At 32.7% G+C, this 27,798-nt stretch overlaps 4 protein-coding genes, 1 long non-coding RNA gene and 1 pseudogene across 8 annotated transcripts; 3 read left to right on the forward strand and 3 right to left on the reverse strand.

Moving 5' to 3' along the window:
* Nucleotides 1-1,731: 1,731 nt before the first annotated feature.
* Nucleotides 1,732-4,397, reverse strand: LOC132804166 (uncharacterized). Its single transcript, XR_009639323.1, has 3 exons — nt 3,411-4,397; nt 2,589-2,803; nt 1,732-2,396 (listed from the first exon to the last, which is right to left on the reverse strand). It is a non-coding gene; the product is annotated as an uncharacterized LOC132804166 (long non-coding RNA).
* Nucleotides 4,398-4,611: 214 nt separating this feature from the next.
* On the reverse strand, nt 4,612-6,067 carry LOC107429827 (large ribosomal subunit protein uL6m). Its single transcript, XM_016040577.4, has 2 exons — nt 5,833-6,067; nt 4,612-5,161 (listed from the first exon to the last, which is right to left on the reverse strand). Exon 2 carries the CDS (start codon nt 5,125-5,127, stop codon nt 4,819-4,821), a length of 309 nt encoding a protein of 102 aa, XP_015896063.1. The 5' UTR covers nt 5,128-5,161; nt 5,833-6,067; the 3' UTR covers nt 4,612-4,818.
* A 186-nt stretch (nt 6,068-6,253) lies between these two features.
* Nucleotides 6,254-12,630, forward strand: LOC107429825 (probable inactive ATP-dependent zinc metalloprotease FTSHI 1, chloroplastic). Of its 4 annotated transcripts, XM_016040576.4 has the most exons (15): nt 6,259-7,168; nt 7,268-7,352; nt 7,909-8,343; nt 8,447-8,500; nt 8,592-8,657; nt 9,219-9,314; nt 9,396-9,524; nt 9,998-10,050; nt 10,283-10,478; nt 10,620-10,734; nt 10,859-11,133; nt 11,443-11,526; nt 11,604-11,716; nt 11,803-12,052; nt 12,160-12,630. In XM_016040576.4, exons 1-15 carry the CDS (start codon nt 6,447-6,449, stop codon nt 12,346-12,348), a joined length of 2,862 nt encoding a protein of 953 aa, XP_015896062.3. In that variant the 5' UTR covers nt 6,259-6,446; the 3' UTR covers nt 12,349-12,630. The 4 variants fall into 4 exon arrangements, with proteins under 4 accessions (XP_048319842.2, XP_048319841.2, XP_024934791.3 ...); XM_048463885.2 differs by lacking the exon at nt 12,160-12,630 and having other exon boundaries at nt 6,254-7,168; nt 10,859-11,128; nt 11,373-11,526; nt 11,604-11,700; nt 11,803-11,944; XM_048463884.2 differs by lacking the exon at nt 12,160-12,630 and having other exon boundaries at nt 6,255-7,168; nt 11,604-11,700.
* An 819-nt stretch (nt 12,631-13,449) lies between these two features.
* LOC107429791 (SUN domain-containing protein 5) lies at nt 13,450-17,187 on the forward strand. Its single transcript, XM_016040539.4, has 4 exons — nt 13,450-13,826; nt 14,834-16,182; nt 16,301-16,386; nt 16,700-17,187. Exons 1-4 carry the CDS (start codon nt 13,646-13,648, stop codon nt 16,932-16,934), a joined length of 1,851 nt encoding a protein of 616 aa, XP_015896025.3. The 5' UTR covers nt 13,450-13,645; the 3' UTR covers nt 16,935-17,187.
* A 1,027-nt stretch (nt 17,188-18,214) lies between these two features.
* LOC107429787 (F-box protein SKIP8) lies at nt 18,215-21,983 on the forward strand. Its single transcript, XM_016040534.4, has 3 exons — nt 18,215-19,010; nt 19,756-19,952; nt 21,359-21,983. The coding sequence occupies exons 1-3, from the start codon at nt 18,525-18,527 to the stop codon at nt 21,612-21,614; spliced, it is 939 nt and encodes a 312-aa protein (XP_015896020.1). The 5' UTR covers nt 18,215-18,524; the 3' UTR covers nt 21,615-21,983.
* Nucleotides 21,984-25,668: 3,685 nt separating this feature from the next.
* Nucleotides 25,669-27,428, reverse strand: LOC107429780 (pre-mRNA-splicing factor SLU7-B-like; annotated as a pseudogene).
* Nucleotides 27,429-27,798: the final 370 nt, after the last annotated feature.

A 27,798-nucleotide genomic window follows, 5' to 3' on the forward strand; every position in this document is an offset into this window, starting at 1 on the left:
CAATATATACATGCAAAAAAAATTTAAAAATATTATACAAAATGATGACATTACAACAAAAATGAAATATGAGAACGTGTTTTTGTAGTTTTTAAAAATATAAAACTAATATATATATATATATATATATATATATATAAAATGTAAAGTAGAAGAGGTGCTCTTGTAACTTTTCCTTTTTTCTAGTAGAATTTTCTATGGGTCTTGTACTTCAACTTTGTACAGCAATTTACAACTTTATTCATTTTTCAGTTCCTAGAATTGTTGCATCATTTCGATCTATATACCTTGCTATAGATTCTTCCACTTATTGTGCATTTTTTTTCCCCCTTAAAAATATCCTTTTTAAATCTGAAGCTTCCAAAAAGAATTTGATTCTTTACTCGGGAAGTTTTTTACTTTTACTTTTTATTCCTTTATATAAACATCAATTTACAATAAAGGAAAAAAAAAAAAAATTCACCAAATCAATATTCTCTATTACATCATCACATAATATTCAATCACATAATATTTTAAAAGATCCAAATAAGATAATTAAGAAGATGGAACGTTGAAAATGATTGTTGTATTATCATCCAAATGAATAACTCAGTAATCAAAATTTATATTGATTAATTGCTTTGAGTCGAAGCAATGGTTACAAAATTGGAGAAGACAAAACCCTCTTGCATCACCAAATCATTTAGCCTTTTCTCAAAATTTTCTAACACTTTCATGCCAACAATCAATGCCACAAACTTCCCACTAATTAATTTTTGGATTGTTCTTCAAAATAATTCCAAAAAGGAAAAATGGCTTCTTTCTTAGGGACATCGATTTATTATAAACAAGATAGATGGACAAGATTAGAACATACCAAGAAGAGGATATAGGGCACTAATGAAAAAAAAAAAAAAATTAAAAACAAATGTTATACTTTTGAAAGATAATATATATATATATATATATAGAAATATATATTAACAAATTTTTATAATAAATCTACTTATAGCCAACCTCCAAAAGACTTTTCTCTTGGACATAAGCCAACCTCCATAAGATGAAGGGATACCATCAAAGTTTTATTGTATAATGGTACAAAACATTATCTCCCTATTTTGTACATGTCCAAGAATAAGAAATATTGACTGAATTAGTGGTAATATCTATAAATAACTGATTTTAAACAAATTAACTTTTATCTTTTAATACAGTAGTTCATTTTAAAGAAAATTTATGGGGGGAAAAAAAAAAGAGAGAGGGAAAATAGACACAGTCAACAACCAAATATCAACTGGTGAAAAAAAGAAAAAAAGAAAAAAAGAAAAATAGGTTAAAAAAAGATAAAACGATATTAAAACTCACCGTAAATAGGTGACAGGATATCATCTCTATAAAATCGTTGGGTTACCACATAAAAGTGTTTTTTTTTTTTTTTTTTTTTTTTGTGAAAAAGCTTACAGAGTTTTTAGTTTTTACTATGTCAAGATTGTGTATAAATTCTCTTTGTTTATATATAGAATGGACTATATTAATGGGTCAGCTAGCATTGTATAATATGTTAAAAAAATAAGATATGTTTTTGGTCCGAAATAAAATATATAAAAGTTTAAATAACAAACAAAAAACAAAAACTACTTATACATTTCTTGCTATTTGATCCTTGAAACCATCCTAATGCAACTTTTTTTTTTTTTTTTTTTTTTTTTTTTGTTTTTTCACCCAAATAATCTCGCCATCAGTTTACAGCATTCACATGCTCATCATAAAGTGCATCCACAATTCAAATGGATTATTATTTTAATAAATAATACATAAAATGACAAGAAATATACAAATTGATTAAGGTGGCACTATATAATATATAATAATATATATTGACATAAAATAAAATCCATATCTTTCTGATTTTGACTAGTTTTTGGTGGCAAAATTTGGTTATTAACTTTTTAGTTTGTTTTTCTGGATCTTCTAGGTAGATAAAGTACATTTGGATTTTGAAAATAAAAGATGTATAATATTTGTTATTAATTAATTAACTTCAATATTGTTTGGCTAAAATTTGGATGTAGTATAAACATTTAGGCCAAAAAGAATCCCCATTTATGTAGTTCACTTACAAAAATCTTTTAATTTAATAGACACGCATTATTTCAAATATTCAAAAAGTAAAAATAAATAAGAAAATTGGATAACATTTAAATGCTACCTTTATTACATGGAGCAGTGAATGATTAGTACTGATGGCGATAATATTAGGATGAGCAGCAAACCGAAGCAAACTATCAATCGCTTCCACCAAACTGTGTTTTATCATTTATGTACCTCAATTTTATCTTCAAATATTTAATGTCGTATAATTAATGGACCAGGATCTAATGTTTGTCCTGTCATCATCACTTCTCTTGAATCAACTGCTTTCAAAAACCCAAAAAAAAAATAAAAAATAAAATAAAACAAAAAAATAAAAAAAATATTGCACTGTTTTTCAAAAATATGTATATAAAAATGGTTCATTCCATGTATTAAGAGTTTATGACAAACTGTCTTAAAGTTATTCAACACTCCCTGTATATAAATACGTATATATATGTTTAGTTAGTTACCTGATTAGAATTGCAGACCAGGATGAGTGTTTAGCAATGACTTAATGATCTGGTAAAATCTCTCACAAGCCTAAGATACGGATTTGTGACAGTTAAATCATGTTTGATATGGAGTTCAGCAGCATCTGATCCACATCACTAATGGCGTTTCAAACATTTCGCACCCATGGTACTCAAACCAAACTTGATTTGGAGCTTCAAGCTCAGCTTCACATCTACAATGAATCAAATGTCCACTTTTTAGGTGCTCAAAGTACAACCTATTCTCATTTCAACCAATATAGCAACCACTCAATGTCAACTTCTCAAGGTAAACCAAATAGTTTTTGGACTCAAACCATTTATAGGAAAAGTACTCATTCCTTAAATCCAAGAATTTAAGAGAGTAAGAAGAAGCAAAAAATATCACCTACAGAGCTCATTATGTTCCAAAAATGCAAAATATTCAAGGTTTGTTGGGGCTTTAATGTGAATCTTTCCAAGTTCGTGGCAAAAACACAATCTTAACTTGTTTGAGTTTTGATCCAAATGGTTTAATACGTAATCCCATAGCAGCTAAAGAGACTGAAATTCTCAATGGCAGGAGAGCTTCAAATCTAGCCCTGTTAGATCTAAACTTTTGATTGATTTAGCAGAAAATAAGGTTTCTACAGGATAACAGCAACACCGTAAATCTAGAATCAACTCTTTCACTTGGTTATGTAATGCAAAATTTAGCAACCGTTCAACCCTAATATCCATTTTATTAGAACTGTCAAGAATATCCCAACCTCTGAAATCCATCCCTGCTAAATAAGTGAATAAAGTTGACGAATAACTCACTTCTTTTCTTATTCCATTCATTTGATCTCTCTAAATTGATGCTGAGATTGATATCAAGTATTGGGAATGAACGCCATAAAGAGTTGAATTTATTGGACAAGAAACTAATTTGGATAATGTCTGCATTTGTAGGAAGGAACCACATGATGTGGGGGACTACGGCTTCAGGCAAGTTTGAGATCCTATCCATTTTTTGTTGCTTCTTTTTCTCATTGCTTTATAGGTGATTTGCTTAATTTGCCAAAGGGAATACAAAAATTAATTTCAGGTTATTACTCAATCACGAATTAATGGTTATGACTTGGTGACATGTCTACTGTACTCTTATCACAAATACATATAATCTCTAGCTGATCTTTGAATGTTTCTCTAAGCCAATGACAATTTGCCATGTCATAAAAAAGATCTCTGACATCATTTTGGGTTAAAAAGAGAATTTGGTTTCTCCACCTCAAGATTAAAAGGGAAAAAAAGAAAAGAAAAGTTAATATCATTTGAAGAAAATTTAGATAAAAAGAGGGAGAGAACCAAAAAAGAAAGGTATTTTGAAGGCATATCAACACCTGAAGAGTACCCTATAATTACCATCCTTTCCACACAGACACAGCCACAACCAATATTTTGATTAGAAGAGGAGGAGGAGGGAAAAAAATAAATAAATAAATAAATAAAATAAAAGGGAAAAAGGGAAAAAATAAAAGGACACAGTCAACCTAGTAACTCCGCAGGTGCAGGGTTAACTGGTTTAGGGAACAATAATAAGCTAAAAAAGATAGAACCATAGCGCCTGAAGATATACCCACAGGTCATTTTCAGTAGAAGAAATAGGCTTTATAGCCACATTAACTTTTGCCTCAGCTAAACCCTTTACCAATTATTTTGACAGAAAGCACTTCACAAGTTTTTCCTTCAGACCATTGTATGAATGTATGGATGACTCAGCTTATCAAATTGAATTTCAAAGACCCCAAAAAAAAATAAAAATAAAAAAATAAAAAATCATCAAATCTTGGATTATCATCTAGCTGAAAAAGAATGAACTTTTCTTTGTTATGAATTAAAAAAAGATTTTGGCAGAGAAACATGAAACTCACGTTCAACGGCGGGAAACCCAGAGATGGCATGCAGATTGACAAATGAAGCCTCTCTGTTTCCCAAAAAGCACTCAACAAATAAAGGCTTAAGCCATTCAAGAAAAAAGTAAAAACAATCATTTTCACTTCAACAGAAAGAAAAAAAGCTTGAGCCTGATTAAGACAAATGCATAACAATAACTTCACAAGAATTTTCCAATTGGAACCAAGAAATAAAACCAAACTTATCCTCATAAAAAGAGAAGCATACTCAACTCCCAATTCCCAATTACCATGTCTAGCTAAGCCAAAATGAGTACTTGTACATCTAGCACTCATTTCGACTTCTTTCCTTGTTTCTTCTTAATAACTTCATCAATATACATTATACCTTTGCCTTTGTAAACCTCGGGAGGCTTACAACTCCGAACAGCAGCGGCAAACTGGTTAACTCGCTGTTTATCAATGCCAGTGCAGCAAATTACATTGTTCTTGAAGCAAAAAGCTCGAACTGCAGGAGGGACTGTCAGCTCAACCTCATGACTGTATCCCAGTTTCAGATACAACAGCCTTCCTTCAGCCTCAGCTCTGGCTTTGTACCCAACACCCACTATCTTAAGAAACCGAAAGAATTTGGCTTCCATTAACACCCAAAATCAAATGATCTTCTCAAAGATCCTGAGATCAAACAAATGGAAATGAGTGCAGAAAACTTAACAAAAGAGTTATACATGTAAAACCGTAAAAGAAAACAAATTTGCATTCATTTTCATATGACTTTGATGAAAGCTGGTCGACAATCAAACTTGGTACCCCAAAAAAAAAAAAAAAAAAAAAAAGGTCAATTTTTCAGTAGGTCATGATACTTAAGCAATGAAACTGGATTCATACATGTCCTAAAATTGTGTCTTATTTGAAGTAAAATGGGTGGTGAAAAAAACTAAAACAGGAGTGTTATATTGGTGAAAGCAAACAAATTTACTTTCCCTGTCATATGGTTTTGATTAAGATTGTTTAAAAATTATATTATGCATAAAAAAAGAGTATATTTTTCAGTCGTTCATGAAGCTTAACAAAGATTTTAGCTTCCATTAACACCAAAAACAAAATGCTCACCTCAAACCTCCTAAAATCAAACAAATGGAGAAACAGAAATAGGTGAAGGAAAACTGAAACAAGAGAGTTGTTTTAGAGAAATCAAACAAATTTATTTTCTTTCTCATATGATTTTCATTAAAAATTGAAAAAAATAATAATTTTTGAGCATTGTAATAAGGGCTTTCCAGGTGCTCTCTAAAGAGTTTCTTAGAAAATGAAAATGAGCAAGTAGAGAGAGAGATAGGAATTACCTGGAAGTTCCACAGCCTACGAGTACCAGCGGACAAAGCAGAGCACTGAGGAGGCAGAGAGGTCGCGTACATACAGAGTAGAGCCAAATAGGAAAGGAAAATTTGTTAAAAAGACCTATATATCCTTTGCTAATATGCTGGAGATTTTTGAGAACCCAATCTCCAAAACGGTCGCTGTGTTTGAAGAAACGGGGTAGATTTGGCCGCCGCCACCCGCAGAAGCTTGTTGCGAGTGTATGAATTCTTCCATCCCAGCAAACCTTTACCCGAAAATGAAATGGTAACTCAGACCCACGACCCGAATAATATTTTATCCGGGTATAACGTTCCGGGTCAATTCGGGTTTCCGGATTATCCACGTTACTTCGGTTTTTTCAAAAACACTTTTCTTTCGGTTGTGCTTCTTTTCCATCAGACTGCCTTGGTGTCATTTGCAGACTGCTTTCAGGATTACACTCTTTTCTCAAAAAACCACCATAAAATCCTGGAATTTTTTTTTATGAACCCTAAATGGAAATGAGAAAAAGTTGCCACATTTCCAGTCTAGTTCACCTCAAAATTCTTAATTGAACAACCCCAATTTCTAGGAAACTTTGTTTTCGTTTTTTTTAATTATGGCCTCCATTGACATGCTCTTATCTCCTAGGATTTTCCCTCCAAAATCCCAAACTCAAGTCCGTGTTTTGCGGTCTAGGACTGTAACTCATTCCAAAGGTCGCAACTTTGCTCAACGTTTTCGACCACAGCCACTATTCATTCACCGCCGGTCATTATCCGTCTTCTGTCAATCAAAATCTGACGCTTCCTCACGGTCTGGTAACCCTGGAAATTCCATTGAAGAAGATTTTGTGACCAGGGTTTTGAAGGAAAATCCAAGCCAGGTTGAACCCAGGTACCTAATTGGTGATAAATTTTACACCTTGAAGGAAAAACAGGATTTGAGCAAGAAACCTGAGGTGGGTGTTTTTCAGTTCTTGGTGAAAAAGTTGAATTTGGGAGAGAAATCGAAGAAAGAGAGTGGTGAGGGTCAAAATGAGAGGGAATCGAAGAATGAGGCTGTGTATTTGAATGATATTTTGAGGAAGTATAGAGGAAAGCTCTACGTGCCTGAGCAGATTTTTGGAACTGAGTTGTCAGAGGAAGAGGAATTCGAAAGGAATTTTGATGCATTGCCAAAAATGAGCTTAGAGGATTTTCAGAAAGCTATGGAGAAAGACAAGGTTAAATTGTTGACTTCCAAGGAGGTAAACGGCTTGTCGTATGGTAACGTGTATAGGGACTTCATTGTTGATTTGAAAGAAATTCCAGGTGAAAAGAGCTTGCAGAGGACCAAATGGTAAAAATGAAAAGCATTTGAGTTCTTTTGGAATTATCCTCTTTTTTGTGGTTGTTTACATTGAAATTCAGTGACATTGTATGCAATATTTTCTTATAGGGCTATGAGGCTAGACGAGAATGAAGCTCGGACTCTTCTGGAGGAGTATACAGGCCCACGATATCAAATAGAAAGGCACACTACGGTGATCAATCTTATAACTCTGCTGAGCTTGATGAGTTAAATTTAACTTGTAATTCTAGGGCAGTTGGCAGTGACTTTTAGAAATATATGCATATTTAATAAAAGAGGAGATAGAGGGTTGAAGCTTTCTTAATTGAAATTGAGGTGGAAGTGGAAGTTTGAAAAAGAAATTTTAAGATTTTCAATGTAAAATTCCGCTTTGTGAACACCATACAAATTTCAGTAGAACCCAGGTGGAAATTTTCCTTTCCAAGTTTATGTCAAGGGACTTAAAGTTATTCACCAAAAAAAGGCAAAAAAAGAAAAAAAAAAAAAGAAAAAAAAAAAAAAAAAGAGACTTAAGATGGCTGATCTTACCTGAATTTGCGTGTGCTAAGAGTTTATTTCAATTCCTTTAGCTCCAGTTGGTGCCTTCTCTTTCTTGTATATGTTAAAAGGAAGTTTGCACTGCTCACACTGTTCATCATAATGCAGAGTTAGAACATATTTTACTTTGAGACATACTCTTAGAGAGATGTACATTTATGTTGACCTAACTCTTTGTATCTTTGTTGCAGTCTTGGGTAGGAAAGTTACCGCAGTACCCTAATCCTGTGGCATCTTCCATATCTAGCAGAATGATGGTAGAGTTTGGAGCAGTAACAGCTATAATGGCTCTTGCTGCAATTCTTGTTGGAGGATTCCTGGCTTCTGCAGTATTTGCTGTTACGAGTTTTATTTTTGTAGCAACTTCATATGTTATATTGCCTATAGTCAAACCATTTATAAAACTTTTCTTCGGACTCATATTTGGTATTTTAGAAAGAATCTGGGATAATCTTGTAGATGTTTTCAGCGATGGAGGCATTTTTTCTAAATTCTATGAATTTTACACTTTTGGTGGCATATCTGCCAGCCTTGAGATGTTAAAACCAATTACGCTTGTCCTTTTGACTATGGTCCTTCTTGTCCGTTTCACACTTTCAAGAAGACCTAAGAACTTCAGGAAATGGGTAAATGTTGTTTCTTTTATGCAATTTCATGTATTCTTTTCCATGCATTGTTGAGTTGCCGAATGCCTGAGATTTATACGAAGATTTCTACTCATGTTTGCAGGATCTATGGCAGGGGATTGATTTTTCACGATCTAAAGCAGAAGCTCGTGTTGATGTCAGTTTCTAATAGTTACTCATTTCACAGATTTCCAATCTAGTTAAGTTCTTGGTAGGTTATTAAATCTGAATTTCATATTGAATTTCAGGGCTCGACTGGAGTGAAATTTGCTGATGTGGCTGGGATTGATGAAGCAGTAGAGGAACTCCAAGAGGTATTCTCTTTCATTATCTCTCAAGAGTTAATTGCTTGTGAGAATAAATGTTGCATTTTCTAAATGTACAATGTAGCCTTTGTTTCCTTTTTGTAGTGCTTCATGTTTACTATTTACATTTAATTTGAGAAGAAACTTTGCAATCCTTTCTGACTGATATTTTAAGAAACTGGACATCTTTGCGTGCTTCAGTTATAGAACTTTATCATAATTTGAAAGCGCTACTGAATATTGTAATTGAGATTGGAATATAAATTCTTTCTGCTTCGTAGCTTTTTGGTGACATTGCTGTCACAGTTATTTGTTGTGAAATACCTGAGATTGGAAATTAAATATCAAAATACTTTAAATAGTTAGTTTCGTTGCTGAAAGTCATATTTATTTGTTTAACTTGACATGGTAGTCTTTTCAATCTTCATTTTTTAGAATATATTCATTAATGTTATCTTGCCAGTTTGTATTGTGTATTTCATTCTCAGAACTAATAATTATTCTACCTATTATTGCGCGTAATTGTACATAGTGGGAATTTAATGACCTCTTTAATGTTTTGTTGATTAGTTGGTGAGGTACTTGAAGAACCCTGAACTGTTCGATAAAATGGGAATAAAGCCTCCACATGGTGTTCTTCTAGAGGGCCCTCCTGGATGTGGCAAGGTTTGTTGTCTTGGCCTCTTCGATTTTCTGGGTGAAATTATCATGTCTAAGTAAATTTACAAACTACTTGCATGTTTCCAGACCCTGGTTGCTAAGGCCATAGCTGGAGAGGCTGGTGTTCCATTTTATCAAATGGCTGGATCTGAATTTGTTGAAGTTTTAGTTGGTGTTGGTTCTGCCCGTATTAGGGATCTATTCAAAAGAGCCAAGGTGACTATACTTGCTATTTTGTGATTTAATGCAACTTGTTGTGTATGTATGTGAGTGTGTCTGCGTGTGTAACTTGCTTCAAGGTGATAACTCTAATTATTGTTTGGTAACTTGATTTCTCAGTTGAAGGGGTGAAAAAATTTATTTTAAAAAAGAAAAAAAAGAAAAAAAAAAAAAAGATCAATAGAAAATTGATAATGGAGAGGAAAAAGTTGTACATGGTAAAATGTTTCTTTTTGCCTATGCAAAGGATGGACAACAAAGTAAAAGGGAGATGAGGAAGTTTTGTGGATTTTCAAGAACAAGCCAGTCAGCTTTTTTCATCATTAACATATTATTGTCTTATCCTTCCCCTGTTTACCTGACGTGTAGACTTCTGTAGTTATGAGTCTTAGAGTTTTTTTGTGAATTAATGCATGACAAACGGGCCCTCTTTAAGTTAACTATTGGCAATATTTTTAATCTCTGTACAGGTGAATAAACCTTCAGTGATATTCATTGATGAAATTGATGCATTGGCAACTAGGTAAGAGAAATCCAATTGAGAACTTTTATTGTGTTGGATATGTATATTATTTGATGTTTTTATTTCTTTCAAAAGCATAATACCTTGTGACATATCATCGTTCTAATCCTACCTTAAGCCTTAAGTCTTGAGTGCCTCGTAACTTGTTACCCCGATGGCGATTGGGAATTTTGTTGATAATTTTAAATGGAGCACCATTATCTAAATTGATTATATGCCTTTGTATGATTAGGCGTCAAGGAATTTACAAGGAATCTTCAGACCAACTATATAATGCGGCAACTCAGGAGAGGGAAACTACATTAAACCAGCTCTTGATAGAGCTTGATGGTTTTGATACCGGTAAAGGTGTTATATTTTTAGCTGCTACAAACCGTAGGGATTTGTTAGACCCTGCGCTTCTTCGACCAGGCCGCTTTGATCGAAAGGTTTGTTTATCTTACTGAGTTGGATATTTTAGCTTATCTTTCTTATTGAAAAGACAATGGGAGAAAAGAAAATGAAAGGTTAATTTCATGGGGCTTCTTTTATCTGTTTAATTTTGTTGTCATTTGGGTTTTCTCTTGTAGATAAGAATTCGCCCTCCTGCTGCAAAGGGGAGACTGCAAATTTTGAAAATTCATGCAAGCAAAGTTAAAATGTCAGACTCTGTTGATTTGTCCAGCTATGCTCAGAACTTACCTGGTATTATTATTATTATTATTATTATTATTATTTTCTTTATTTTCCTAGCCCGCCTGGTATTATTTGTTTCAGTCTTTCACTGATGTTACTTCAATGCCTCAAATGGATTCATCTATATTTTCAGGATGGACTGGAGCAAGATTGGCTCAGTTGGTCCAAGAGGCTGCACTTGTAGCCGTTAGGAAGGGACATCAGTCAATTCTACAGTCAGACATGGATGATGCAGTTGACAGACTTACCGTAGGACCAAAACGTGTTGGTATAGAGTTGGGTCATCAGGGACAATGTCGTCGAGCTACTACTGAAGTGGGTGTTGCAATGACATCTCATCTACTCAGGCGCTATGAGAATGCTAAAGTTGAAAGCTGTGATCGCATCTCAATCACCCCTCGTGGTCAGGTCCTCATTCTACTCCTTAGCTGTATAAAATCATTTGTCTAAATAAATATTAAAATATATGTTACTCTCGTTGGTTTGGAGATTATCTGATGGAATGTTTCTTGTTTTGTTTTCTTTATTGTACTTGTGATCCACATGATTGCAAACTTATACTCCTTATTTGGTATCTATCCATATTGTATAGTTTCACCATGTGGCAGTTTGATTTGTTTGTTGATTACTTTTTCTTTTTGTTTTAGATGTATTTGGCTCTGCTTCTTTTTCACAACATATTGTGTTCTGTTTAAATGTGGGAAGTGATGTCTGCAGACATTATCTCAAGTTGTATTTCATCGGCTTGATGATGAATCATACATGTTTGAGCGCCGACCACAGTTGCTGCATCGCCTTCAGGTTGGTTAGTTTCACGGTAATATTTCCTTTTCAAAACTGCATCATATTCTTTAATTTGAAATCATCTCTACATACAGGTTTTACTTGGAGGAAGGGCTGCTGAAGAAGTCATTTATGGAAAGGATACTTCACGAACATCAGTTGGCTACCTCGCAGATGCATCATGGCTAGCCCGTAAAATTTTAACCATGTTGGCCCTCATTCACCTTTTCTATTTATTTTTCTCCTCATGCTTTCTTAGATTTTCTTAGTTTGAAATCCTCTCTCTCCTCACAGATGGAATTTGGAAAATCCAATGTTCATACATGGGGAACCACCACCTTGGCGAAAGGAGGTTAAATTCGTTGGTCCACGACTGGACTTCGAAGGATCGCTTTATGATGACTATGACCTGATCGAACCCCCACTCAACTTCAATTTAGATGACCAAGTTGCACAAAGGACAGAAGAGCTGCTACACGAGATGTACCAAAAGACACTTTCTCTGCTTAGGAGGCATCATGCAGCTTTGCTTAAATCTGTAAAGGTAATTGGGTCTGCTTTGCAAACCTGTATGCTAAAAAGGGAGACAAAAACACATAATGCACTGCTCTCACTAAGACTAACTTGTGCTCTCTGTATTTATCAATGCAGGTTCTTCTAAATCAACAGGAAATCAGAGGTGAAGAAATCGACTTTATCCTGAACAATTACCCTCCACAAACGCCAGTCAGTTTACTTTTCGAGGAAGAAAATCCCGGAAGCCTTCCATTTGTAAGACAAGAACAGGACCGTGAATTTGAGTATGCCCTCGTAACTCAGTCAAAAGGAGAAACACTGTGAATGGCATATACCACATTTGTTTGGCTGGTGGTGGCTTAGTACAGCAACAAAGGCTGCTCAGCTATTCCTACCGTATATGAAACCAGAAGAGAAAGGCTTCATCAGAGGCTTTATTGCCACTTTGAGAGCAAGGCATGGAATTTACATGTCTAAAATTTTGTTGTATTTTATTTAAATTTAGGTTATTTGTAATTTGATATTTGTAGCTACCTACTTTTGAAAAATTAATTTATATTAGGCAATTAAGACATGCTACCTCTTTTTTTTTTTTTTTTTTTTTTTTTAAGAAAAAAAAATCATTTCCTTTTGGGGAATTTGATGTTTATGTTTGTACGAAGTTTGGTAGCTATTTGATTAGAGAACGAAAGAATGTAAAGTATCACTTTGGAATGATAAAGTAATCACAACAATACTCAAATCTCTTCAGTTTCTTTATTTTTCCTTCATTGTATATAGCGATGAAAAAATAATCTTTTCTAAAATTATTTTGTTAAAAAAGATAAACAAAATTTTAATTATAAATTGGATGAACTAGAGTTAATACATTAGTAGATCTCTAATGTAATTATTTAGTAAAATAAAATAGTAAAAAACTTAAAATAGTCGATTCTATTTTGCACTTTTTTGCAACTATACATTTTTGGATTATAATTTATCTCCCTCATGTGTCAGTTTTGTTTCTATTTTAACCCCATATATATTAGTCAATTATATTCGACAGTGAAGTAGTTATTCTACATAATACATTAATCAAAAATTTCATCATGTTTATAACTATATATATATATATATTATATTTACTAAAACTCATATGATTATATTCAATTTTTTTTCCTTAATAAAAAAGTTTGATTATATGGATAAGTGTGTAAAAATTGTAGGGTTAAATTGAAATATGAAATAGATAAATTGTAGTCTTAAAAAACAGATTGAAAGAGCACAAAATATAATACAGATTATTTTTAAAATTTTGTGGAATAAAATATTTTTGGTTTTTGGACAAGAAGTTAAATAAATATATATATATATATATATAACTTTTTTTTTTTTGCTAGGAAAATAAAATATATATTGTATTAAGTTGGGTCCTGAATTATGGGCCCTAATAAACGGCAGGAAGTATTTTCCGCTGGAATGCGAGTAAAATAGCCACAGAAGCTAATTCTGGGTGTTTGTTTCTCGGGAGAGGCAAAAACCCAACACGCAGACACAAATTCTCTCTCTCTCTCTCTCTCTCTCTCGGATGAAACAGGACCTAAACCCTTCAACTATACGACCTCCTCTTTACAGATGAGAGATGAAGAAACCTCGGAATATATCCTTAAATGTCAAATGCCGAACCAACGACAACAACAACAACTGCAGTAATAGCAAGAAGAGGAAGAGCTTCTACGAGCTCTCTCTCTCTCTAATCTTCTCTCTTTGGTGCCTTATCTTTTTGTTCTACTCTAGACTAGGCCTTAGCCATGGAAATGAAGGTACTTTCTTTGCCTTTGAGTGTTTATTTTTTTGGGACCCATTTCGAATTTGGGTTTCTTTTTCTCTCAATTTTGCTGCTTGTTTATTGGGTCTGGAATTTTAGTAAATACCCTCCCTTTTTTATTTTTTTTGAATTACCCATTGTCAGCTTTCAAACTTTTGGTGAACCCATTTCCTATGTGTCTGTTTTGCTTATATATATTTTTCTGAAACCATGTTGATCTCCGAGATAAGCAAGAAGAGAGAAAGGATAAAGAAAGTTATCTCCTTTTGTATTTTGATTGTAAGAAAACAAGAAAAATGGCATAAAGTGGAAAATAATTTTCTAAGACTTTCCATTAAAAAAATAAAAATAAAATGTTGTATAAGATTTCCTTAAGTTAATTAAAGAACTTAATTAAGTCATGGTAGAGTTGATAAACTAAGTAATCCTGCAAGAAATGGTTGAAGTTAAGATATTTTTTAACATTAAAATATCAAAAAATGGAAGATTCACATTTTTTTATTATTTTTATTTTTTTGGTTTGTGTCAAGAAGACTTGAGAATGACATGAAAACATCGGATACAATGTGGGTTGTAAAGTTTAATTTGCTTCCTTTTCCAGCAATTTTTTCGCAGCATAGAAAGACATTGGTTACCTTATTGAGAGTGATCGTTTATGCAGTTTGGATGCTTTTTTTATTTATTTCATAATGTTCATTTTACAGAATAATTCATTTCATAAAGTTCAATATACTTCTATGGTAAATCCTCCATTGGTTAAATGAAGCTCAGGTTAGGTCAACTTCTGCGTATTGGTGGCTCAATATAACTCTTTCATCATTAAAACGTTTCTGCTATCTATCAATTATTATTCTCAGCTTAATGAAAGAGCATAGTTCAGGATCATTGTGTTGTGTTTTCCTGTCTCAATATCTAGAATGATCAACAAAATATCAATTCTCATCTTCCCCTTTAATTATGTCTTACCCGAGCACTGCATTGACATAAACCTTTACTCTTTAGGCGCTATACTTCCTGATAACAGAAGTGCAGTTTCTCCTAGTTTTAGCAACAGTCAACTCTGTGACCATGTATATACATATGCTGAAAATAGTAGCAAGAATCGAACAAAAGGAATGCATTCAGAGTTTAATCTCTCTACAAGCCGCAATAATACCAGTTTCCATCACAGCAATGCATCTTCGAAGTGCTTACTTCCAAAATCAAATAGAATAGAAGAAGTAGTTTGGGGCCTTTTAGGATATGGTGCTTTAATGTGTGAAGTATCACTACCAAAAGAAAAACGGAAGTCACTTGAAACAGAACAGCTTCTGAATGGGAGAACTCTTCAGCCAACCTATCTCAATTTTGATGAGTTCAGGAATATAACAAGGCAAGAAAAAGATCAGAATACATCTAATCAGCTCGTTAACATCACCCACCGGCTTGAACCTGATGGAACAGAGTATAACTATGCATCTGCATCTAAGGGTGCAAAGGTGGTGGCTCATAATAAGGAAGCTAAAGGAGCAAGTAACATATTGGGCAAGGATCATGACAAGTACCTGAGAAATCCTTGTTCTGTAGGAGGAAAGTTTGTTGTAATTGAGCTTGCTGATGAGACTCTGGTTGATGCTGTCAAAATTGCTAATTTTGAACACTATTCTTCTAATTTCAAGGAATTTGAGTTATCGGGTAGTTTAACCTATCCTACTGAAATTTGGTCCCCATTAGGAAACTTTGTTGCTGCTAACGTCAAGCATGCTCAAACCTTTAAGCTTCCTGAGCCCAAATGGGTAAGATACTTGAAGCTAACTTTGCTCAGTCATTATGGATCAGAGTTTTACTGTACACTAAGTGTTGTAGAGGTATATGGTGTCGATGCAATCGAGCGAATGCTTGAAGATCTTATTGTGGCGTCTGCAGAACCTGTTACAAACAAATTACCAGAGCCTAATTCAACTGTAATGCCTGCTTTAAAACCAGATGTTGCACTTGTTGATAAAACTGCTGAAGTTCAAACTGGGATTCAAACTGCTGGTGTAGGGACAGAAAATGTTGATGATGCACAACAACACAATTTGGCTGTAACTAAAAGTCCAGTTGCTATAAGCAAGATTCCTGATCCTGTTATGGAAGTTAGACAGCAAGCAAATGGTAGAATTCCTAGTGACACTGTCCTGAAGATTTTGATGCAGAAGGTGAGGTCACTTGAGTTGAACCTGTCTGTTCTGGAGGATTATATCAAAGAATTGAATAGGCGACATGGAGATGTTTTGCCAGAACTTAATAGTGAGCTACTGAGAATATCATTGCTTCTGGAGAAATGCAAAACCGAGATAAAAGATCTCTTGGAGTTGAAGGAGATTCTGGTATTCTGCTCTTTTTGTGTTTACATTTGATGTCTATTTCTTACTTTCTCTTTTTCAATGGTAAAGCAGTTTGTCTTAGCGCTTCCCCCTAATTGTTTGACACCCTTCTCCTTTCTAGGTAAAGAAAGTTGCCAACCTTGAATCTTGGAAAGCTGATGTAATAAGTCAGTTGGATCTCCTAGTCAAAGAAAATACCTTGTTGAGGTTTGTACATATGTTGCTTTAGCATGATGATATGAGGACAGATTTCTTAATTTAATTTCAATTAAACCCCTTTTCAAATGGATGTTTGTGATGCATAGTTTGCTTCAGTTTCTCTCCTTGTTTAATCTGTAAGTAATGACGTTTAGAATAAGTAGCACACCCTGTGTCAGAATATGTGAGCTATGTTATATGATTGATCTCTTTACTTTATTGTCTAACTTCTTCCCTTTTTTTATTATTTATTTATTTATTTTTTTTTTTTCTCCCTCTCAATTACATGGCTGATCAGATGAACCTTTTCTTCTTAATACAGATTAGAGGTTGAAAAGGTAGTAAATGACCAAGCAAATCTGGAGAGTAAGGAGCTTGCTGTATTAGCGGTTAGTCTGTTCTTCATGTGTTTTGCAGTTCTCAAGCTAATTGCGGAACAAGTTCTGAGTTTTTTCAGAGCCCCTCAGACTGATAAGGCATGCAGAACAAGTAGAGGTTGGGTGTTGATGCTTGTTAGCAGCAGTATGACAATATTCCTTACCTTCATCTACCACTAGTCCACCTTTCTCTCTCTCTTTTTTTTTTTTTTAATATTCTTTTTTGTAGTAGTAGTAGTAGTAGTAGGCAACCAGATCTTTGGTACAAAGAGAATTGGTGTTGTAGGAAAGAGAAAATACGTGTTTGTTTGTAGAAGTGAATTTTCAATCATACCAATCATTGTGACTAGCAATGTCACCAAAAAATCATTGTAACTAACAATGTTGGATGGATTACTATTTTCATGGAAAGTAAGAAAATTGATTTGGCAGAGTTTTTGTATATTCTTGGTTGGAAACTGATATTCTCATCCTGCCCAATTTACAGAAGCATTGGTTCATATACATTTTGGTATTGTTCAAGAAATATGTGAGATTATAATGGAATAATAGTTTCTTGGTAACTGTAAATATAGTTTGCTATCAATTTGAAACAACTTTTGTTGAAGGCAAAAAACAAAAAAACAAAAAAAAAATGCAACATTTTTGTTTTTATGCTATGATGATAGAAACTAATTTGAAATTTGGTGAGAATATTTAATTACCAATAATTGGAAAACCTTTTGTTAGAATTAAACTTTTTGAACTTGGTGAAAATATTTATATTAGATTTTTCCATAAAAGAAAATTGCATTTACTTTTCATATGTTATGCAACTTTTAAATATATTAAAAAAATAATAATCCACCTCAATTCATCCCAATTTTAGGACAGAATTAATATACGGTTTAAACTAAAATTTTACAGTAAAAAAATTATATTGGAAAAAAGAAAAATGTAAAAATTCTATTACTCCCCCCTAATGTTAACTTGATAATCTGACTTACCAAAAAATAATTTGATAATTTTAACTTTTTTCTTAATTAAGATATAATACCGGATGCCAGTCGGTTTGAAAGTAAAAATAGTTAAAAAAAAAAAAAATACATAAGCACTTTTTATTTTATAATTTTTAAAGATACGGGCCGTATGCCTTTATACTTTTAAAACATTATAGGAAACACAGACCCTTCTGTATTTTGTTTTTGCCACGGTATAATCCCTTTCATACATATCCTTTTTTTTTTTTTTTTAATTTCATACATGTATATTATCACATTTTCATAGTTCATACCAATATAATTAAACTATAGTTGACATTTACATATAATACAACCAATTAAACGCGTACTATATTTGAAAATTAAAAGCATAAATGCATAAAATATGTTTATAATTTAAAAAAAATAATTAGTAAAAAATAGAAATGTTTGTGTAACTTTTTTGAAAAGGAAAAAAAATATAAATGGAAATTACGGAAATGTTCAGTGGTTCAGAACACGTTTTCAGTCCGTTACGACTTGCGAGTCACAACCGACCCCTTTCTCTCTCATCCCTCTCTCTCTCTTTCTCTCTCTTCCTCTCCGACTGAAAGTTTAGGGTTCCGATAGGCCGCCGGAAAGTCAAACTAAGGCGACGACGGAGAACACAAAACGCAGCCGTTTTTGGTATCTTTTGGAGCCAAACGCACAGTGTACTTTTTTTTTTTTTTTTTTTAAATATCTGTGACCGCGTCAAACAGCAGATTTGCTAGGGTTTGTCTATGTTCTGCGAAGCTTTCATGTCTTATGAATGGAGATTGCCTCTAGTCTCTTTACCGCTTTCTCATCCCAACCTTTATTTATAGCCGCTGTGTTCACTGCTCTCTGCTTCTTGCTCGCACTCTTCACCGTCCGATCGTTCGCGCTCACCATTACTAAACTCAAATTGGACGGTCGTGGTAGTGGTGGTGAAGCGTCGGTCAGGAGGAATAAGAAGAAAGGAAAGCTCTGCGATTGTAGGTATTGTTGTTGTAACGGCGTCGTTTTGGGTTCGGATTCTGATATAGCACCGTATTTGAACGGTGGTTGTGGTGGCACTGCGGACATGCTGGAGAAGACACCGGTTGTGACTGAGAAACAGACCGGCGCGTCAATGATGGAGCAGTTGGTTCCGGAGATTACCACTCACGCGCTCAGCTACTTGGATTATCCCAGCCTTTGTCGTCTCTCAATGACCAATTCTCTCATGCGAAAGGCCGCCAATGACGATAATGCTTGGAAAGCGCTCTATCACAAGGTTTGCTTGTTTTGAATTTTTGGCACCTTTAATTTGAATATTTTATTATCGTAGGTTTATGTTTAAGATTCAGCTAAAAGTGACGTCTTTTTCGAATTTTGATATTCATGGGATGGTTCGAATTTCACTGTTTGAAATATTAAAAAATGTTTAAATTTAGTTTTTGCTTGTAGAATCGGGATTGGATGTTGCTTATCAAGTACCATGAATCAGAGAAAATTAGTTTTAGAAGGAACACAATGGATATGTAGATGATTATTTGAGTTATGCTTTGTAGAAAGTTTTTCTTAAAACGGTGAAATTTAGGGGATAAATACGTTTCCTTTTCAATTTGGCAGCCCAAATTTCTGTTATCTGAATTTCTTTTATTACTTGGAAGATTGCTCTTCCTGTTGGCCTTTTTATGCTATTGAGGGCTTATTCTGAAACTGATAGCATAAGCCTATGCCACAGAGTTCTTTTTAATCTCTTGCTGAAATACACCAAATAATGGTCCATTTTTAGTTATCTTTCAGGCTATGGCCCGTCTTTGCTTCCAGTGTTTGATGGGTTTACGAGTTCCTTGGTTGACAAAAACCGAATGTGTATTGCTGAATGATAAAGGGAAAAATTGAAAGAAAAACATAAAAACTTAAATTGTATCCTAGACTTTATACTTATAATTTGATACCTCGTTTTTTGTTTTTATAATTTTTTCTACTTTAATATGCAAATGAATAAATTTTCTATTTTTCATTCTTTTTAGGATTTCACATTGGAACAAGATGGTGTAACACCCATTAATGGGTGGAAGGCTTATTATGCTGCTACAAGAGCAATTGTGAATATCAATACTGAATTCTTTAACATCATTAGGGAGAAGTCGCTTCCATCAATGAGTCGGTTTTGGCTAAATGCGGATTACGTGAAGTGTGTTCATGCCACGGGAGAACTGTTTTCAGGGTATAGTACATTTAATTTATGTACAGTAAACTTGATTTTCGGTTTATTTATTTATTTATTTTTGTGTTAGGCTGATCAAATGGTAGGAAGTTATATCGTTTTATGAATTTTGTGACTGCTATTTTTACGTTCCTGTGTTCTTTTTCCAAGTAAACTGGTTTTCAGTTGGTTTTATGTCCTAATTTTTTATGGTTGCTTGCATAAAATTTATTGTTGAATTGTAAAGCTTCAATTTATTCAGTATGAGAAGATGCAATGCAAGTGGGGGAAAAAATAAAAATAAAAAAAAAATAAAAAAAGACGAGAGAAAAACGAAAGACAATAGGAAGAGGAATGTTTGATAGAGATTTTAATTTTGTTAGGTCCAGAAGGATGCAATGGAATAAAACGTTTGAATGTTAGTGGGACATTTTAGTTACTGTTATGCAGAGTAAAATTTTCTGAAAGTGGTTTAGACCTTGAATTTGAGAATTCATTTTTGTTGTCTGATATTCCTGGATGATTTTCAAAGGTTAATTCTCTTAGTTGCTGTTTCTGTTGGAGCAATAATTGATTATATATATGCACCATGGCCTTAGCACTCCTTTAATTTCTGCAACTGTGTTATTATGCTGTGGTGGACTGAGTCACTTGACTGCATCTGTTGTATTGCTCCTTGTAAGTCAAGCATGAAAAACACCAGGGTTCTTGAGTGTGGTGCTTGAATCCAGTTGATACTCAACTAATGTCTTTTGCATCTACAGAATAAGAGCCCAAAGATTTTTATGCATGTCTGATAATTGGTTTTCTGATATGTGGTAATTATATGTCAATTTGTAGTAGAATTGGATGTCTTCTGAAGTTTACTTGTGTTTGCCTGGTGTGAAATTCCGGTTTCTTCTTTCCCATTCATGCATGGTTGATTACTATATTCAGAGAAACTCGTCTATGTCTGCCAATCACATATGTAAGTTGTTATGTTTGAAGGAAATTGAAGCCATAGTCTAGCAAGTGGCTTATTTATCCATATAGTATGATTTAACCACTGGCTTGTTTTGTGTGTCATATAGTGTGAGTCATTTATTTCGAGCTTGAGGCTAAACCATTGGTCGTTTTTGCAACTTAAATAGGGTGGGATAGAATCTCTTAAGTCTTTTCAATGGCCAGCATTCTACTGGCGATCAAATTGAACACCCCCCTTGCATCCATTCACATAGATAGAGCCTGAAATTCCAAAAAAGGAAATAAATACTGTCTCCTGAATGGAGAAGTGTATTGTTCTAAAAGGACATTCTTTACATGTTTTCTTTCTATTTGAACTGATAAATTGTATGGGTTTAAATGTTCCTCAATACTTTTTGTTCAGTCTGTGTTATATGTTTGCTAAGAATTATGCAGGAATTAAGTCATTTTGGTTTCATCTTCAGGTATGATGCTGTGATACAGAGTTGGCAGCTTGCATTTAATTGGGAGCAAGGGGCCATCAACTTTCAGGTTCGAGATGTTAGGGCTCGGGTACTCACTGATATGGCTTGGGTAACCATGAAAACCTATGTTGACATGGATACCGGGCCATTCAATATGACTAATATCTTTGAGTTCCATAATGGAAGATGGTACATGGTTCATCATCACAGCTCAGTGATGGATGGAGGAATGGTGCAACAGATTGTGCATGGATAAAAGGGAATTTGATACCAGATATATACTTAATACTAGTTACAAAAATAGTGGTACTTGTTAGCAGAAGCAAATTGCTTAAACTTTCAATATGATTTCCTTTCAATTTTTCCAACCTCAGTTTTGGTTGTTTCTGTAGCAAAGTGGCCCCTGATTTTTTTTTTCCCCCCTTTTTGCTAATTTATTTGCATGGATGTTCACATCCTGGTTTTGAATGAGAATTAAAGCTTCAAGAAAATTATGTTACTGAAAGGTCTTAAAGCCACTGGCTTGCGGCATGGCTTCTGGAAATGGGTGGATTCAGGACGAGTTTTGGAAGTACATAGTAAATAAATTGTAAAGTTAACGCAGTAATAATTTCTTCTTCTTTTATTTTTTTTATTTTTTTTTTTTTTTTCCTTTTTGGTTTTTGTATGATAATTTTCAATCCATTACCTTGATTCTTTTAGGAGGTTAGAGTTTCTGATTTTTTTTACAGAGAGGGAAAGAAAAAGCCAAAAAAAAAAAAAGAGAAAAAAAAAAATCTATCAAAGTTCAATCTTAAATTGTGGTCTTTCTGAATTATTGTTCATAAGATTTTTTGTCGTTATCCAGAATGCGACACTTTATAGGCCGAGTCTGCTTGATTATCAGTATATATAACAAGAGTTGAATGTTAGGCTGAGTCTGCTTGATTATCAGTATATATAACGAGAGTTGAATGTTTCACCAAATAATGAGGGAAATAGAGCTGCATTTTTGTAGGCTGGAAAAAAGGAGGAGAAAGAGGTTGTGTTTTATGAGATGGCGAAGTTGAATCAAGCTATCACCCTATTTAAGGAGTGACAAGGTATTCATTCAGCTACTTGCCTTTGCTAGTAAGTGGAATTTTCCATTATATATAATTTTTAAGCAGTGGAATCACAAAAATATAAAGTATATACAATTTGTTATTGGTATAATTTTTGTGCTCGATCCAAGTCTCTATTCAACACAACAACAACAACAACAACAAAATGGAAGGGGGAAAAATTGAGGGGAAAAGAAAGTTTTGTCACAGCAGCGTCATTAAAACATGCTTCAACGTTGTAATGATAAAGAAGAGGATTATTCAGTAGTTTTAAAGCTTAAAAAATTTGATGATATACTCGGCGAGAAAAATCAAATCTGTTTTGGAAAATAGTTATTTCAAAATTAACTTTTTCTTGTTTTTTCTCCCCCTTCAAGAGAAATAGTTATTCCGTTGTTTTTAAGTTGAAAAAATTCTATGGTATAGTCAATAGAAAATCAAATATATTTTGGAAAATATAGTATTCCGTGTTCAAATATAGGTGGAACCTTTTGTTTATTTCAAAATCACCCTTTTGTTTTTTTTATTTTCCTTCCTATACCTATAATTGCACTTTAGACTATTATTCTATTGTTTTTAAGTTGAGAAGATTCAATGATAAACTCAGCAAGAAAATCAAATCTATGTGGAGCCTTTTGTTAATTTCAAAATCACTTCTTTTTTCTTTTCCCATTTATATCCATAATTGCACTTTGGTTTCTAAATTCTTGTTTTTATTTTATTTATTTATTTATACATTTTAATTATTAAATTTCAATTTTTCATGCAATTTGGTATTTCATTTTTCTTTAATATTTTCTAGCAATTTTGAGACATGCATTATACTTGATATAACATGAGAGTTTTACATGAATGCTTGTTACACTAACCGTACTGCACACCTCAAAATTGCTAATAATTTGAATAAAAAAATAATTTAAAGACTAAAATACACCAAAATATATAGTTTAGAAACCAAAAATGCCAAATATATATATATATATATATTAGGGATCAAAATGAAATTATGAATATAATTTAGGGACTAACCAAACCAAAAACCATCTATTCAAATGAAGAAAAGAAGAAAATTGTGTCACATCAGCAACAATGAAATCATTAACCCGTGCTGCAACATTGCAGCCACAGAGAAGAGGATTATCCTACGGTTATTAAATCGAAAAAAGTGGGTGATCCCTGTTGAACATAAAATCCTGAACAGGGATGAAATCATCATTCACTTCAAATTGAAATCATCATAAAATCCTGAGCTTGCTGAGTTTTATTGCTATTTTCTAAGCTGTTTGTTTTGATGGCCAAGGAGTTGTACTTAAAATTCTGGAGTTGTGCCCTCTGTTTCATTTGGTTCCCCAGGGACTCTAATTTTTGGCTCATTTTGTTTGCACTTGGGTGTTTTAAGAACAACTCTGTTTGCAAGTCTTTTTTTTATCTCTGGATTCATTCCCGAGTGTTTCATCTGATTTTGTATCTCATTCTCAGGAGAATGGCTTCTCAGCCAACTCCTCTTCTTAGGCGTTTTCTGCCTGCTTCTTTTGGTTCATATTTCTTTGTTAGTTTAATTAGAATTCTAGTTTTTATTATCTCAAATAATTTGCATTCTGGACTCTAAATTCTCTTTTCTATCCTTTGTTTTAAATTTTCTTTTAGCTTATGAGTGTTCCCAAAAAAAAAAACATTTTCTTTTTTGTAAAAATATTGACTATTCATACCAAAAAAAGCATTTAAAAATATTTGGTCGAAACAGTAAAAGAGAATAAATGTTTATAGCTATTTCTTTATTAAAAAAAGAGAAGAGAAAACAATTGAACCGATGATAAAAAAGAAGATGAAAAAATAATTATTTGACAATAATTTTTTTAAGAAAATCGAATAAATAATAAAAAAACATATAAAATTAAATGTAAAAGGTAAAATATTGAAAATTAAATGTTTACAAATAGTTATATAATTAGCTCTTCATAAAGAATTGGGAAATAATTGAACGAATAATAAGAAAATATGAAATACATATTTATCTGACAATAATTTTAATTAAAACACCATATAAATATTTTAAAATATTTAACTATATTTTACAAAAAAAAAAAAAAAAAAACAAAAACTGTTATTGAGTACTAATAATAAAAATGTTAAATCGTTATAAAATAAATATACAATTATTGTTCATGAAAACTTCTAAATAAAAAATTGAACCAATATTAAAAAAGTAAGAATTAATAATGATTTGTACAAGAGTTAGTGTAAAAGGTAATAAACACGCGTACTGATATGTATTATTTAGATTTACTCTCTATTTATCTCTTGTATTTATCTGTAGTTACGTAGGATAATTACCCTTTGGTTCTCGTATAATCTGTTGTAACAATCTTGCTGTATATAACTCAACTTCATCATTAATAATAGATTAAGAGTAATTTCATTCTTTTCTAGCATTTTTATAAAAGGCTCTATAAATAATTTATTAATGTTAAACCAAAGATTCTTATGGGGTCATATGTAGGAGAATGGTTCATTAAGATTGCTCGGTGAACATTTTAGTCGTGGAAGTGGACATAAAATGGCTTGAACACACTCCAACACTTAAAACCAAAAATATATATAAATATTTAGAAATATATATATATATATATAAATAAATAAATTCAAGAACTTTTTTTATTATAATTTTTTTTTTCATTTTTTTGTTATTTTTGGAAATGTATATGTGTAATGTTTCTTAAATATATATGTAGTTTTTTTTTTAAAAAAAAAAACAAACTTGATATTTAAAAACAATAAATCTTAATAACAGTATATTTTTCAATACTAATTTAATTATATGCTTTTTAGGATTTATTATAAAACTATTTTCTTAGTACTTATAAATATTTTTAATTTATTTTAATTTTTAAATAAATAATTTTGCAGGTTTTAAGTGGCAATGGTCAATAATTTTTATTTTAAAAAAAATAGATATAAATATATATATATTTTTTTTATATATTCACATTATTATCCATAAACAAGATTAAAATTTACATTTTTGTCTTGCAACAACAGTGCATTTGCCAAATCAGTTACATTCTGATTTACAATGCTAAAAAAATTTATTAGGAACCCAAAAAAAAAAAAAAAAAAATCTTCAATTTCTATATTGCTGAACTCAACAAATTAAATTTTTAACCAATACTTAAAAAAGGGGGAAAAAAAAAATCCATGATCTTCCAAAATAAATGAAGACTGCATAGATATTAGCTTAAACCGAACGTTGTTGATTATGATTCCACAATACGTATCAGATTCACTACAATTATAATTACACCAAAAAAAACAAGAACATATCTATATATATATATATATATATATACATATAGATATATATACATACACCATCCAAAAGAAAGAAGATTAACTAAAATCGCCCCTTGATGATCCCACCGGCAGGATCATATTCAACTTCTGTTTCGCTTTGACCTAGTAAAAGCTACCTTGGAAGCTCATTTTCAACAGCTGCTGCATTACCATATTTCTCCAAAATGTTGTCCTTCATTTGGGATATCAATTTCGCTTTTTGACCTGACGATCGTTATACACGAACTCAGCTTGGGACGGAGGTGCTTGCAAGTGAATTTCTATTCCCTTCTTAAAAGCTTTGTAAGAATTGTTGTTCAGCAGCTTGAACTCCAAAGCTTGACCGCTATTTCTATATTGGTTATCACCCTGTATCAAAAATCAAAAAACCAGTATGAGATAAACAACATTAATTATACAGTCTCTTAAAATAATGAACCATAAGATGCAACCCCCTCTTATGGTTCTATAATAGAAGATTACTCACCCCATAAAACTTCTCATTTGGATCAGCATTAGGAAGAGGATTCTCACGCATGGACCTTGTTTTGGGGTCATAGTAGGCAGAGTCGAGATCAAGATTTTCAAGATATTTTGCTCTGTCTTCACGAAACCGAAAATTCCTGAGGGAAAAAACGTCAAAAATATATTGGAGGACATTCTTCTCTTGGACAAGAACGTACTTTGCAAGATCATATCCATCCCATGGGTCTCGTTTTCTATCGTGTTCAAAGGACTTCATTTTGTCGTCCGGTGCTACATGTTCAAAGGACTTCATTTTGTCGTCCGGTGCTACATGGCTATTCGTAAACTTTGCTCCCACTTTTCGCGGTCTTTGAATGCATGATTTTAAATCATGCCCATTGCTCCACAGCTGTAGAAAGTGATCAAAAGTTGAAAAATTAGTCTCCAATGCATGCAATTAACAACGAATGGAAAGGATATTGTGAGCTTTATTTTGGCTGATATGTGGGTGAATAATACCTATTCTGAGAGGGAGATTAGAAGAAAAAATCATTACCAGGAAATTGATTACCACTTTTAACTAAATTAAAAATCCTAGCATATTTATAGTAAATAGCATTTAAAAAAGCAAAACTCTAGGCAATTTTTTTGCACAAGCTTGGAAAAAACACCAAAAACTTCTGACAAATTAGCTTGAATCCTTGAAGTAGATGATCTTTATTACTTCAGGGTTTGCTACCTAGATAGATTAGAAAAGAGACAAGAGACAGAGAGAGGGAGTATCCACTTACTTTTCACAAGCACCCTTCCTGTATTTATCTGCCTGGTGAACTTTTCCACCTCTGTCACAAGATGATTTTGTATTTGGTTCTAATTTCTGCTTCCGTTGATGTTTTAATCTCTAAAACACAAAAACATGAACAAAATTTGGATTCAGCATTCAGAAATTGTAACAATTCATTTTGGATCCAATTAAATAGTAAATTAAAGGAGAAATAAACTTACAGGTCCGCCAGTCTGAGAATTTGCTCTGATGTAAAAAGGTACAATTGACAAATACTGGGGGAAACGAGGGTTAATCTCTTTTCCATCGTCATCAACCTCAGGAGGAGCAAGCCCAGCTTTACGTGCTTCTCCAATTCTAATTTTTTCTTGAGATCCTTCCTAGACTTGAATGCCACTGCAAACCCAACCAACCACAACATATATCATATGCCTTGAGTAACAAGAAACACAATTTTTTATTTTTTTTTTTCAAATCAAATAATTAGAATAAAGCAACCAGATTTAGGCTAAATGTTATTGTTGCAGAAAATTCAGAGAAGAAACATATATCCTGTAACATGAAACACAAATTTAATTAAGAAAGCAACCAAATTTAGCCATAAAGTTGGAGTGCAGGAATTTACATCTATCCAAGTCCATAATCAGTAGGTATGGCATTAGTAACAAAAATCAAACTATATTAACATGCAAAACATGAAAATTTGCCTGCGAAAAATCCTTTCCAACAATCCACAAAAAGATAGAAATATATATAAATATCAATTTTATCACCAAACA

The sequence above is a fragment of the Ziziphus jujuba genome, chromosome 6 (assembly GCF_031755915.1).
Source record: "Ziziphus jujuba cultivar Dongzao chromosome 6, ASM3175591v1".
In the NCBI taxonomy this organism is placed as follows: domain Eukaryota; kingdom Viridiplantae; phylum Streptophyta; class Magnoliopsida; order Rosales; family Rhamnaceae; genus Ziziphus; species Ziziphus jujuba.

Coding starts and splice junctions, on each gene's coding strand:
- LOC107429827 (XM_016040577.4), bottom strand. CDS start 5,127: ATGGAAGCCAAATTCTTTCGGTTTCTTAAGATAGTGGGTGTTGGGTAC.
- LOC107429825 (XM_016040576.4), top strand. CDS start 6,447: ATGGCCTCCATTGACATGCTCTTATCTCCTAGGATTTTCCCTCCAAAA. Junction 9,315..9,395: donor GCCCTCCTGGATGTGGCAAG/GTTTGTTGTCTT, acceptor GCATGTTTCCAG/ACCCTGGTTGCTAAGGCCAT. Junction 10,735..10,858: donor CTATGCTCAGAACTTACCTG/GTATTATTATTA, acceptor CTATATTTTCAG/GATGGACTGGAGCAAGATTG.
- LOC107429791 (XM_016040539.4), top strand. CDS start 13,646: ATGAAGAAACCTCGGAATATATCCTTAAATGTCAAATGCCGAACCAAC. Junction 13,827..14,833: donor CCTTAGCCATGGAAATGAAG/GTACTTTCTTTG, acceptor TTTACTCTTTAG/GCGCTATACTTCCTGATAAC. Junction 16,183..16,300: donor TGGAGTTGAAGGAGATTCTG/GTATTCTGCTCT, acceptor TCTCCTTTCTAG/GTAAAGAAAGTTGCCAACCT.
- LOC107429787 (XM_016040534.4), top strand. CDS start 18,525: ATGGAGATTGCCTCTAGTCTCTTTACCGCTTTCTCATCCCAACCTTTA. Junction 19,011..19,755: donor GGAAAGCGCTCTATCACAAG/GTTTGCTTGTTT, acceptor CATTCTTTTTAG/GATTTCACATTGGAACAAGA. Junction 19,953..21,358: donor ACGGGAGAACTGTTTTCAGG/GTATAGTACATT, acceptor TTTCATCTTCAG/GTATGATGCTGTGATACAGA.